Source organism: Hyaloscypha bicolor (genome assembly GCF_002865645.1).
Source record: "Hyaloscypha bicolor E unplaced genomic scaffold K444scaffold_83, whole genome shotgun sequence".
NCBI classification, from domain to species: domain Eukaryota; kingdom Fungi; phylum Ascomycota; class Leotiomycetes; order Helotiales; family Hyaloscyphaceae; genus Hyaloscypha; species Hyaloscypha bicolor.
Genome location: NW_020194585.1, coordinates 504,480 through 516,549, shown reverse-complemented (window position 1 = coordinate 516,549; position 12,070 = coordinate 504,480). Strand labels below are relative to the sequence as shown.

At 40.2% G+C, this 12,070-nt stretch overlaps 5 protein-coding genes across 5 annotated transcripts; 3 read left to right on the top strand and 2 right to left on the bottom strand.

Moving 5' to 3' along the window:
- Positions 1 to 415: 415 nt before the first annotated feature.
- K444DRAFT_630000 (uncharacterized protein) lies at positions 416 to 1,220 on the top strand (the record flags this gene model as incomplete). The annotated part of the gene is made up of 2 exons (XM_024883138.1): positions 416 to 533; positions 877 to 1,220. 2 exons carry the CDS (start codon positions 416 to 418, stop codon positions 1,218 to 1,220), a joined length of 462 nt encoding a protein of 153 aa, XP_024736497.1.
- On the top strand, positions 877 to 1,977 carry K444DRAFT_663675 (uncharacterized protein; the record flags this gene model as incomplete). The annotated part of the gene is made up of 2 exons (XM_024886856.1): positions 877 to 1,216; positions 1,272 to 1,977. A coding segment is annotated over exon 2 (699 nt), but the record flags the coding sequence as incomplete, so codon positions are not given.
- A 3,758-nt stretch (positions 1,978 to 5,735) lies between these two features.
- Positions 5,736 to 6,825, top strand: K444DRAFT_629999 (uncharacterized protein; the record flags this gene model as incomplete). Its single annotated transcript, XM_024883137.1, has 2 exons — positions 5,736 to 5,879; positions 6,052 to 6,825. 2 exons carry the CDS (start codon positions 5,736 to 5,738, stop codon positions 6,823 to 6,825), a joined length of 918 nt encoding a protein of 305 aa, XP_024736495.1.
- Positions 6,826 to 8,939: 2,114 nt separating this feature from the next.
- On the bottom strand, positions 8,940 to 10,258 carry K444DRAFT_643372 (putative isomerase YbhE; the record flags this gene model as incomplete). The annotated part of the gene is made up of 3 exons (XM_024884854.1): positions 8,940 to 9,278; positions 9,353 to 9,815; positions 9,861 to 10,258. The coding sequence occupies 3 exons, from the start codon at positions 10,256 to 10,258 to the stop codon at positions 8,940 to 8,942; spliced, it is 1,200 nt and encodes a 399-aa protein (XP_024736494.1).
- A 1,286-nt stretch (positions 10,259 to 11,544) lies between these two features.
- On the bottom strand, positions 11,545 to 11,862 carry K444DRAFT_629997 (uncharacterized protein; the record flags this gene model as incomplete). The annotated part of the gene is made up of 1 exon (XM_024883136.1): positions 11,545 to 11,862. The coding sequence occupies one exon, from the start codon at positions 11,860 to 11,862 to the stop codon at positions 11,545 to 11,547; it is 318 nt and encodes a 105-aa protein (XP_024736493.1).
- Positions 11,863 to 12,070: the final 208 nt, after the last annotated feature.

Genomic DNA, 12,070 nt, shown 5'->3' with positions numbered 1-12,070 from the left:
TCCACCTTGCGAACATTCCTAAACCTTACTCTTACCCGTCTCATATGCATAAATATTGTCTGTATAGTCGTACAGTAGTTTCTTGCTAGCTGTGCGATATAAGTGGGAGTAGTCAACTCGGGGGGCTCGTGCAATACATCTTCGATTCAGGCCCTTTTAGTTGCGGTCGAATGGTAAGGCATCTAGGCAAGTGCACCAGTCAACAAAAGATAGACCTATATGCCCCCATGAATTTGAGCTACTCACCTCTGGGATTGAGGTTGTAGTTGTACTGTAGTCAGGGGTGAGGAAGAAGAAAAGAGGGGAGGAAGAAGAAAGGGGGAGAGGAAGAAGAAAGGGAGAGAGGAAGAAGAAAGGGAGAGAGGAAGAAGAAAAGGGGAGGGGAAGAAGAAAGGGGGAGAGCGTAATAAGAGTAATGCCCGATTCGAGGTTGACACGTAGTTATGATGGTCCACTTCAAAACGCGATTGTAGCGACCGTTAATTCGACTGATATTGCTATACCGAGCGAGGAGGCGATGGGTAATGCCTCAGGTGAGCCCTTCCGGGAACGGAAGGCTGCGTAGTGCCTTATGTAATCAGGCTACAGTCCACGATTGGCTAAGCCTCATCCATAGCCTCCGCCCCAGCCTCATCGACAACTTCATTATTCGGCTTGAGTGTTCCACTTCTCCGTTCTTTACCTTTGTTCCTTTACAACATGGCAGAGGCTCTGTTGGCTCTTGGGCTTGCCGCTAATATCGTTCAATTCATCGACTTACAACGAAAGTCATCTCGACCGGCTATCAAACAAGGTCCTCGAGATATGGAGGGGTGGCGGGAATAGAGTTGATCCGCAATGTGAATGACGACTTGAGAAGCACTGTCGATGACCTAGAGCGATCTCTCAAAGAGGAGCAACCAGAGCAGCCGACGCAAAACAAGAAGGAGCTCTTGCTCCTTGCGGAACAGTGCAGAGATGTCGCGAATGAGCTCTTCGCGGTTTTGGAGCCTCTCAAGGTCTACGCAAAATCGAAGGATATCGAATTAAAGGCGGAAAGCAAGAGCAAAGATAGGTGGTATAAGCGGACTTCTTCTTTTCCTGTTGAGTGGTATGGCTGGCAGAACTTTCGAACTGCATTGAGGACGGTGTGGAAAGAGGACCAGATAAAGCTCCTTGAGAACAAAGTCGACGCTTTCAGACAGCAACTCATTCTACGTATTCTAGTCTCATTTAGGTAACTATATCACTATCTAAGCGGAGAAGGTCTCCAGTTGATAATATTCTAATAGAGAAGAGATGAAAGATTCACACTCGGCACAATCTTCGATGCGAGGCTATACCGAAGGTCTGGGAGAAACTTTCTTGAAGTATATTGAGGAGAGCAAGCGCTGGCAAGCGGATCTCATAAATGAAATCCATCGAGACCAGTCTAGTGCCACGGAGCGAGGCATCTCAGCAGCAGTTTCACATCCACATGCAACCGGGAGAGAGAAACGACTGGAACAAAAACTTATTGATCTTCTCTATTTTCCTGAAACTAGCGACAGAGAGAATCGTATTGTTGTTGCTCACAAAAAGACATTCCGGTGGATCTATAGCGACCCAGATTCCGGAGGCACTCCATGGCCAAGCTTCACAAAATGGCTCCAAAGCGGCTCTGGACTCTACTGGATTACCGGTAAAGCTGGTTCTGGCAAGTCAACCTTGATGAAATTCATCTACAACAATGACCTTACTTTCGATAATTTGCGAGCCTGGAGGCTAACTATTCCACTGGCAACAGGGGTTTTCTTCTTTTGGAATTCGGGGCACGGCATGCAAATGTCTCAACTTGGCATGTTACAATCTATCTTGTGCCAGCTTGTGACGAAATTTCCTGATCTTATCCCTCGACTCTTCCCTGAACGCTGGGAAGCCTACAATCTCTTCAGCAACGACCCACAAGATTTGACCAAGGAAGAACTACTCAGAGCATTCAGACTCTTGGCAGACGAGGATCCTCGGAAGAGAAGCTATTGCCTGTTTCTTGATGGACCCAGTATGTCAAATAATTTAATTAATTATAATTATTGGCCGGTAATCAAATTAAATTAAGTCAGAATCATAGTAATTAAATTATAATTAATTATTTACTTAATTTAATTAAATATAATTAATTATTTAGTCACGTGGTATTACACATAACTGCGGAAATAGCAAAAGGGCTATAGCGTGAAAATAAGGTTTGCTCTAGCCTAATTTGGATACCACCTTACCGCAATAGGCTTAGCAGCGGCTATACCCGCTTGGTAAGCGAGCCGGAAGGCGCTAGAACCACCTCGACTTTTCAGTAATTCTTCGGTACCTTATAAATAATATAATTATAAATAAAGTAATTATAAATAAGGGATCTTAGAAATTAGTGGTTTGAAATCAGGCGAGTATTTCTAATTAGACGCTTATTAAAGAATCTTCTAGATTTTTAGACATTTTATATATAAATAACTGATTCTCCTCGATTTTCTAGTAATTCCTTTACTTCAAAACTATATATCACATTAACTACTTATCCTATTAAAAAGATTTCTACTATAAAGTTACTCGAAACTACTATACCTATCTGGAAATATCGTCTATTAAGCTTAATATCCTTTAAAATAGAGAGGATTTTGAACTAGAACTATTTAAATAATAACCTCCTATCTTTTCCCTCGGATATTATTCGAAAACTCTTGACCCTCCTAAAAAAAACCCGGAGGATCCAATTAACTATCGAATAGTTACTATTAAGTACTTATTTAAGAACTGCAAGTAAGTTATATCTATTAGAATTAAAGGAATTAAAGCTAATATAATATTAGTAAAGTATTTCGAAAGCAAAGAGTTAATACCGCTATAAGCAATTATAAAACCCATTATCTTAATATATATAAATCGGTTAATATTAATAAAGCTTTAAAGGCTAAAGCTCCTATAAGTAAGTTTAAATTATAATTAAAACTTAAAGAAATAATAAACTAACTTTTTATTTTAGATACTATTATAGAAAATATAGCTAAATCAAGTCAAATATCTATTATAAGTTCCTTTAATAAAGGTTCTAGTAATACGGACTTAGAATCCTTTACTATAACTCACTTTAAGAGGTTATTATTAGACTTTATAGTTAATAATAATATTTCTTTTTATGTAGTTACTACTCCAAGCTTTTAAAAGCTTCTTAATTACTTAAACTAGTAAGTTATTAAAAAATCATCTTATATATTATTAAACTAACTTCTTTATAGTAAAGTACTGCCTTTATATTCTCAAGTTCTTATAGACGAACTTACTTTAAGGTTTAATGAAAATAGTAACCTTATTAAAGAAGAATTATTAGAAAATATCTTATTAAATAGTGCTTTCTCTATTACTTTAGATGCCTAGATAGCTATAAATCAAAAGGCTTATTTAGAAATTACTATATAAGTTATTCTTATTAACTTATTAATATAATATTTACTAATTTAATTTCTAGTTATTTTATAAATAAAGATTTTAAATTAAAATCTTATTTATTAGCTATAAAAGATTTAAAGGATATTTATAGCGGTAAATATATGAATTCGGTCTTACTAGAAGCTTTAAAAGTATATAATATCGAGTATAATATTATTAGGTAAATAATATAACTCTTATTATTTAAAGAAAAACTACTAATATATTTAATTTAATATTACTCGAGATAATACTAGCTCAAATAATACCTTATTATAAGCTTTTATAAAGTATTATAATAAGGAAGGTATTAAATTTCAAGAAGATATTCCTTATATAGCTCATATATTAAACCTAGTAATTCAAGATATCTTAAAAGCTCTTATTAAGAACGATTATAATACCTCTTATTCTATAGATTTATATAAGCTAGAAAAAGATGAAATTAAAGAAAGAGAAGAGAGAAAAGAAATAGAATAAGTAATAAGTAAGTTTCTCATATTATTTATAAGAGATTTACTAATAAATTATAGATTTATTAATTTAGAGAAAGATTAGAAAGACTATTATAGGTCTTAAATATAATTAGGAAAACCGACGGCTATTAGAAGCTCAGATTAAAGCTTTTAATATAGAAAATGCTTGATTCCCTTAACTTGGTAAGTAATTAATTAATTCTTTAATTATTAATTAATACTAATTACTTATAGATTAAAAAACATAGTAGTTATTAACTTATTATATATTAAAAGACTTTCTTTATATATATGAAGCTATTAAAGCAGTTATTAATAGCTCGAAATCGAAGGCTTTTAAAAATAAAAGTTTAGTATTAACTAATATTAAAATTACTTATTTAAATAATATTTTAAATATAATTTCAATATTTATTAAGGCTACTACTAAATTATAAGCCGAGAACTATCCTATTATATATTATATTATACCTGAAATATATAAAATATATAATAAACTCGAGAGTTTTAAAACCGAATTTAAAGTAAGTCTTTTCTAAACTATATTATATTAATAGTATACTAATTATAAATAAAATAAAACTTTTGAAAACGCTATTAATAAGGATATAGCTAAGCTTCGCAAATATTATCCTAAAATCAGTATTTTAGATAATAAGAGTAAAGCTTTATATTTAGCTCTTATTCTTAATCCTCGAATTAAAAAAATAGGACTAGCTGGAATTGGCCTAGATTCTAGTATAGTATCTAATATATATAATAGGCTTAAAATAGACTATAATATATAAGTATATATTTCTACTTAAATTTTAAATTATTTAATTACTAATTCTCTTATAGGTATAAACGAGACTATTTAATAGCTAATCCTCAAGATACTAATTCCAATATATCTATAGACGATTTAGATAAAGATAAACTTGATATTTATATAAATAATCAAGAGGATAAAATAGAAGACGAATTAATAACTTATTTAGAGGAGAAGAGAGTAGATAAAAAAGTAAATAATATTTACTTACTTTATTTCAAATTCCCTTAAGAACTACTAATCCCTTTATTATAATTTTTTTATCTATATATATTAATTTAGCTCTAGATTCGGCCACTTGATTACTAGAAAGCTAATTAAATTAGGTTTCCTGTATTATCCCTTATAGCAAGGAAGTACTTAGGAATACCCGCTTTGTCCGCCGCTAGCGAGCGTTTCTTCTCACAAGGGGCTCTTATTAATACTAAACTACGTAATTGACTTAATAAGATTACTTTCGAGAAGATTATATATCTTAAGAGCTGGGGGATATTTATAAACGAGGAAGAAGAGATAAAAAAGGCGGAAAAAGAATAGGAATTAAAGGAGAAAAAGGATTTCGAGCCGGAGAATTAGTTTTTCCTTCCCGAAAAAGCTTAGTTTTATAGTTTTATATATATTTTATTAGTCTAGTTAATATTTTATCCGATGGCCTTATAGTTATTTAGAGAAAATAAAGAGATTTTATTATTTACTTGACTTTCATATGACTTTTACGTAATAATTAGAAATAATTAATTATATTTAATTATAATTAGTCTAATAATTAATTTTTTTTTTGAAACTCAATAATCAAATTATAATTAATTAGAAAATTAATTTAATTAAATATAATTAATTACCTTAATTATTTTTTTGACACACTGGATGGACCGGATGAGTTTGATGGAGATCATTCCGAACTGAACAATCTTCTTAAAAAAGTGGCCTCCTCCAAACACATCAAAATCTGCGTTTCCAGCAGACCATGGAACGTTTTCGAGGACGCATTTGGAGATAAATCTTTCCTCATGCTTCAAGATCTCACTTACGACGACATTCGCAACTACGTGAGTTCTAATTTCGAGGGGATCCCTGGTTTTGCAGAGCTCCAAAGACGCGAGCCATCCTATGCTAAGGAGCTTCAACAACACGTCGCTAAGAAAGCAGCGGGGGTATTTCTCTGGGTTCACTTGGTCGTTCAGTCCCTATTGGCTGGACTTGTGAATGGGGACAGGGTCTCGGATCTTGAAAGGAGACTGGACCTACTACCTCCCAGATCTCGAAAAACTATATTATAAGATGCTCGTCAGTCTAGAGCCGTTCTATTTCTCTCACGCATCGCAGTTATTTCAACTGGTTCGAGCATCCTTCAAACCACCAACTCTTTTGACTCTGTCCTTTGCGGATGAGGAACTGGACTTTGTATTCAAAAGCAAAGTACAGCGCCTCACCGACGAAGAGAGGATATTAAGAGCCGATACTATGAGACGGAGATTAAATAGCAGATGCAAAGGTCTCCTAGAAATTGCCAATACAGAGACAGCCACGGCTGCTCGGGTTTTGATTGCTACACCAGGGCAAAATGTGCCTGCCCAGGACGCGGATCAACGGACTGTCTCTGTCCCTCGAAAGTCACTTGCAGACTCAACGGTGCAATATCTACACAGAACTGTCAAGGATTACTTGGAGCTTCCAGCAGTCTGGAGTCGGCTGCTTGAAGCAAGCCCCAATGGGTACAATCCTAGGCTGGCTCTGTGTGGTGGTTTTATTGCACAACTCAAGCACATAGATCCTAATACGCTTAACCGATCCACATTGTGGAACGCTGTCAAAGAGTCCATTAAATACGCAAATGTGGAGGAGGATCCCGATGGATCATTTGCAAACATGTTAGATGAGCTTGATCGCTCTATAACTACGCTTACCAACACAATTGCCAGTGACGGCCACTCTTTCTTATCATACTATTCCGGATATAAGCCAAGGGAAGGAGAATTGTATCCAAACTGGAGTTCTACATTTTCTGGCTATAAGCCAAGGAAGGAGAATTGTATCCAAACTGGAGTTCTACATTTTCTGGCTATACACCATCGAGAGGTCTCAACTTCTTGTCTCTAGCGGTGAGACTAAATCTTTACTTCTACGTAAAAGCAAGGGCGTATCCAAGGTGCTTGATCACGCAAGACTCTGGGCTGTGGTCATTATTACGGGATTCGGTCACCTGCGAGCAGATTTTCAATCGCTTCTTTGAGATTGGAACATTTCCCGATCTTCACATGATCATGCTACTACTTGAGCAGGGAGCGGATCCGAACTGGGCTCGGTCTTCTAGTGCTAGCACTGTTTTCGAATATCTTTTGGAAAAGGCAACGCTCTCCAGCAGTGGGAGATTTGGAAATGTAGCCAAAGCTGACGGGAAATCAAATGAGCTTTGGCTGCCAATCCCTCGTTCTACCACTTTAGAGACAACTGCAAATTGGAAATTTGTGGAAACACAACGTCTGGGAGTAAGAGTGCTTTGCAAATCTCCTCCGGGGCCTCATTGGATAGAAGCGATTTACAAGTTCCTCGCACATGGTGCTGATCCAAGGATAGATTTGGAAGCTTGTATAGGCATCTCGTTTTTAGGGGCTTTAAGAAGTGAGATACAGGTTACTTCTAATCAAGGACTGATGAGATCCTGGTTTGGCATTGGAAATACGATAAATGTTATTGGGAGAGTCCCAAGATAGTAGTTACAGATATTCTTGGCCGCCTCGAAGACTGGAACTACTTCTGTTTGATATGGCACGCCCCGACACTGAGCAGAACATATTTGTAAACCGGAGAGGAAACGCTACCAAGGTTGTTTCTAGTTTTAAAAAGCTGCTTAACTAGAAATGAGAAGCAAAATAGTCCTAATTAATATAAGAAATAGGATTAGTAGCTACTTTAGTATTCTTTTTTAGGAATTACTTAATTCCCCATATATATATTAGATCTCAGACATCAACGTAAATAGTAAACAAGCAAAGCACAAGGCACAGGAATAATTATTATGTCCACGAATTGTTTCTACTAAAAAAAGAGGAAGGTAGTTGTTATTTCTAAACTACGGGTCAGATTCGCTGTTTATGTTTCGTCGCCAAGTCATATAATATAAGAATTCGTACAGTCATGTAATTACCAACAGTACCCAAAATCAGTCTATTTTAGGTATGTACGGTCTGCCGTACCACAATAGGGACAGGTGACATGCTATTAGTCGAACAGTCGTTAGGTAGCAGCATGCCAAACTACTACTGTAATACTTGGGACCTATCACGGCCTCCCGGGGCCTGTTTTGGCTCCCCTGACGCTCTCGAAAGCCGCGATACCATGGATAAGCACATCCTAGGCAACATAGGTAAGCAGAGCGGCGAGGGGTCACGTGCGCGATAGCTTGGCGTTAGGGATGCTAAAATTATATAATTTAGGACTTGAATACATAATATCGTAAAATAATCACTCCGACTTGATTATGGTGATATTATCTTGCATATGAGACACAGCCAATCAGAAGCCTCCATTTGACTAGCGCGGTTTCGTGCTCCTCCCCAACAATCAAATCCACTAATTTACCCTTTTCCACGTGCCGAATTATGCACGATTTATACGCTCTTTTATGCAGTATTTTATGCATTATAATATTGGCGACTTGATTATTATATAATTGTAATAATTATAAATCGTGCATCCCTACTTGGCGTGCACGCAAATGGGGGTGAGGATTGGCGCGAAACAACAGGGTAAATACATACCCTGGAGATACAATGAGCAGTGGTCGCTATCTGCACAACGCTATCTTTATGAAACTTACCCAGCTACAACAAATACCGTGGGAATGGTTCTTGGGAAGTTCCAGACTTCTAGTCGTGAACGTTGAGCCCGCATGGAACTGTTTCGTACGGAGCTCATCAGCCTGTATTTAAACCCAACCAACTCGCTTCATCAAAAGTGATTTCATATTCTAAAGTCATCTGTCATTTACGCACCAATCAATACTTGCGCCACTTCACGATTCAGCAAAAAAGTCATCAAAGTTTTTGCACGTGGGAGGTAAACAACAGATCGAAACCCCCGAATTTTTCCACAGAATTTCGGATATAAATTTCATCCAAATTACTCTGCTCTGGCCACTATTAACCAAACTTTTACATTATGCCTCTCGCAACGATTTCATTCTCCTTCAATTGCACCACTTTCCCAAGCATCTACTCATCCCAGATAACGCTCGTAGGACTCCCAGCAATCATGACACTCGCCAGAATATCTCCGAAGCTGCCATCCTTCTTGCGCTCAAGAATCACAACACGTCCATCATCCTGCAAGCCAACGGCAGCCAAGTCACCCTTGGCATTGACCGAGAACTGGCGCGGGTTCATGCCGCCAGCAGGTGCGCGCTGGGCGTTGGACAGTTTCCCCGTGGCGTGGTCGATGGTCCAGACGATGAGGGCGTCGGAGGGGAGCGTGGTGCTGTTCTTCGGGTCGAAATTGGGGATTTGGAAGCTGGCTACGTGACGCTCGGAAGTAAGGAGGTATTTGTTGTCGGGCTTTGATGGGTGTTAGCAATTGCCTCCGATTTCTCATTTGGAGATTTTTAATTTGAGAGGAAAAGGGGACGCACGGAAAGGATAGCTTCAGCGGCTCCTGCTCCAGTGGGAATCTCGACACCGACGCCATACGCTCCGCTGATGAAAACTTGAGTGAGGCTAAGTCCGGTAGCCGTGTAGGCCACTGAATATGAAGCAATGGTGTTTGACAGCTCGGAAAGCACGAAGAGGTAGGTCGCATCAGCGGTCTTCAAGAATGTCCCGTGGCGGGGACCAGAGCCAGGGGCGACGGCAAAGGTGGAGCTTTCGGAGAGCATGCTGGTCTTTTTATTGATGGCGAAGATGCGGAGGAGGTCTGCACCGAGATCGGGGACCACGATGAAGCAGCCGGTGGGGTCGAGGATCACTTCGTGCTCGTGAGGTACGTCTTGGCGGGTGGGGTTTGTGCCAGGTGCGGTGAGCTTGTATCGGAATACCTGCATTGCCTTGAGGCCGCCTGATGGGAGGATTTCCCAGGTGGTGACCGCAGAGGTGTCGCTGCACTTGTTAGTGTTGCAAGACGGAAAGGGGAAAGGGACTTACTAGTGGGCTGCTGCGAGAGCTGCACCTCCATTATACACAACTGTGGAAACCGGAGATCCGAGGCTGATTTGCTTGTCAAATAGGGTCAACGATCCACTAGGTGAGGAATGGAACGAGGTAATCGAGCCATTAGCCGCCCCCCAAGCTTCATCGACACAGTATATGACATTGTTCCAGGCGTCCTTGGTCAACCATGAAGACTGAGCTCCGCAGGAAGTGCTACCATTGAGGAAGCTCGTCTGCTTGAGTGTATATCCTCCCGTACCAGTCTTGTCCAGCTTCAAGGAAGTGACTCCGCCGTCACCGAGCCCTGCCCCGCCATAGGAAGCAGCCCAGAGCGTCACCGCGGCCACCTGAGAGGCAGCGAGACTTGCAAGCGAAAGACGTGAGAAATGCATGCTAGGCAAACAATGTTCTGCGTTGGAATAGCGAGGGGAACAAAAGCATGTGGGGGCGGAGACACGACAGATTGGCGATGGAAATGTACCATGTTTTGAGCTTTATATCAAGCACACTAAGAATATACAATCTGCAATAGCTGAGCTGCAATTCCGGGTTACTGGGGTGTGTTCCGGGTAAGTTCAGCATCCCATCCTGTGAGAATAAGCTTACTTTATTTTAAACACGCGTACAATTTGGGTAAAACGGTCCGTTTAACCCGGGTCGTGAGTAATAAAATCTGACGGCAAGTGGAGAGATTCTGATCGCTTTGAGCTCTGGGACCGGACCGACGTTCCAATCGAGAGGCACAGCCATTATGTTCCCGATCAAGTTGTTCTTGGCTACTGGGTAGTTGTCCCTGTACCTGCATCGTCCCATGTCGTACCGTTGGTGGGATGTGGTGTTACTTTGTTCCGGACGCGAGCTGCATTAGTAAACGCTCTATTGACATTAGCCGTATACGAGTCCACGAGGTATTAGGTATAGGGTGTAAGGTTGCTAAAGTTTAGCGATGAAGGCTCCATAATATACCCCTGAAAATTATTACTTGGGCCCTCACCCCAGGGCCTTCAGGTGCGAGGTGCGGGGTACGTGCGGGGACTTGAGGATCACATGTTCCCTCCCAAGCCTTCCAGGTGTTCAGAATTGGTAATGCCCAGCACTTGTTATGCTCCAGGAACTATACGAGGCATAAAGACATGATGACTCGAGCTAACCAAATTATATAGAAACAGGAACACGAAAATAGCTCATATTAGAACAATCTGTATCCGAGAACCCGTCGACTCTACATGGTGAACTCGAAATGGAACACTATAACTATAAGTGCAAATATGTGTATAAAGAGGACTATAGGCATATTCCACTTCATTAAAGAAGAGATCTGCCAAGTGGAAGAAGACTTCATACCGCTCCTGGCGAGACCACTCATTGACTTGGTGGAATGACTAGGGGGATGCGTCTGAATTGTAAATTAGACAAAGATCGTAAAGAGAAGAAGAATTTGTTTAAGTGTACATATATCAGGGGTCATGAGAAAATAAACCGAAGTGGGCGGGAATGAATTGGCCAACGAGAAGGTCGCCCGGTGAACGCAATATCACCTGGACTGAGCCCACCACCCCATTGGATGGTTCATCTCAAAATGTGATTCGCGAGGCGAGGTCGGGCGACTCTTCTTCTCCTCTGCGGCTTGCTTCCTTTCGGCTTTCTCCTTCTCGAGATTTCTGAAGATCCCAACGAACTAGAATCTCTCTGGCGCACCAGAAGATAATTTATGGTGACCCTCAAGTAGTGCGCGAGGAACGCTCATTTCCAAATATCCGTTTCCAAAGAACTTGAGCCTTAGGTCGTACACCCCGTCGCCATCACCAGCACCAGTGACCGCTATGTCCTTACGCCTTGCCCGTTTTGGGATGGGAACGGGGCAAAAGGTGTAGTTTGCTGCGGCGTCGAGGTAGATGTGTCCGTATAGGGGCTTCTCCGACCCATCATTTGGTGAGGGAGGTCCGCCATCGCACTCGTCTATGTGGTGGAAGTCGGCTCGTTGCGTTGGAGGCATTGAATAATCGTGTACCCATTCAACATGGTCCGAAGAGTAGAGTTTGTATGATCGACTGAGGGTAAAATCAATCGGAATCTTCCCACCCTTCTTCTTGGCTCTCCTTCTTGCTTCCTGAAAGCTTGGTATGCGGCGTTGACTTCGTCTTCTTTGGCCTTCACGAATTCCATTGCTTTCTCTTTTCCTTATGCTTCTCCAACAACTCTCG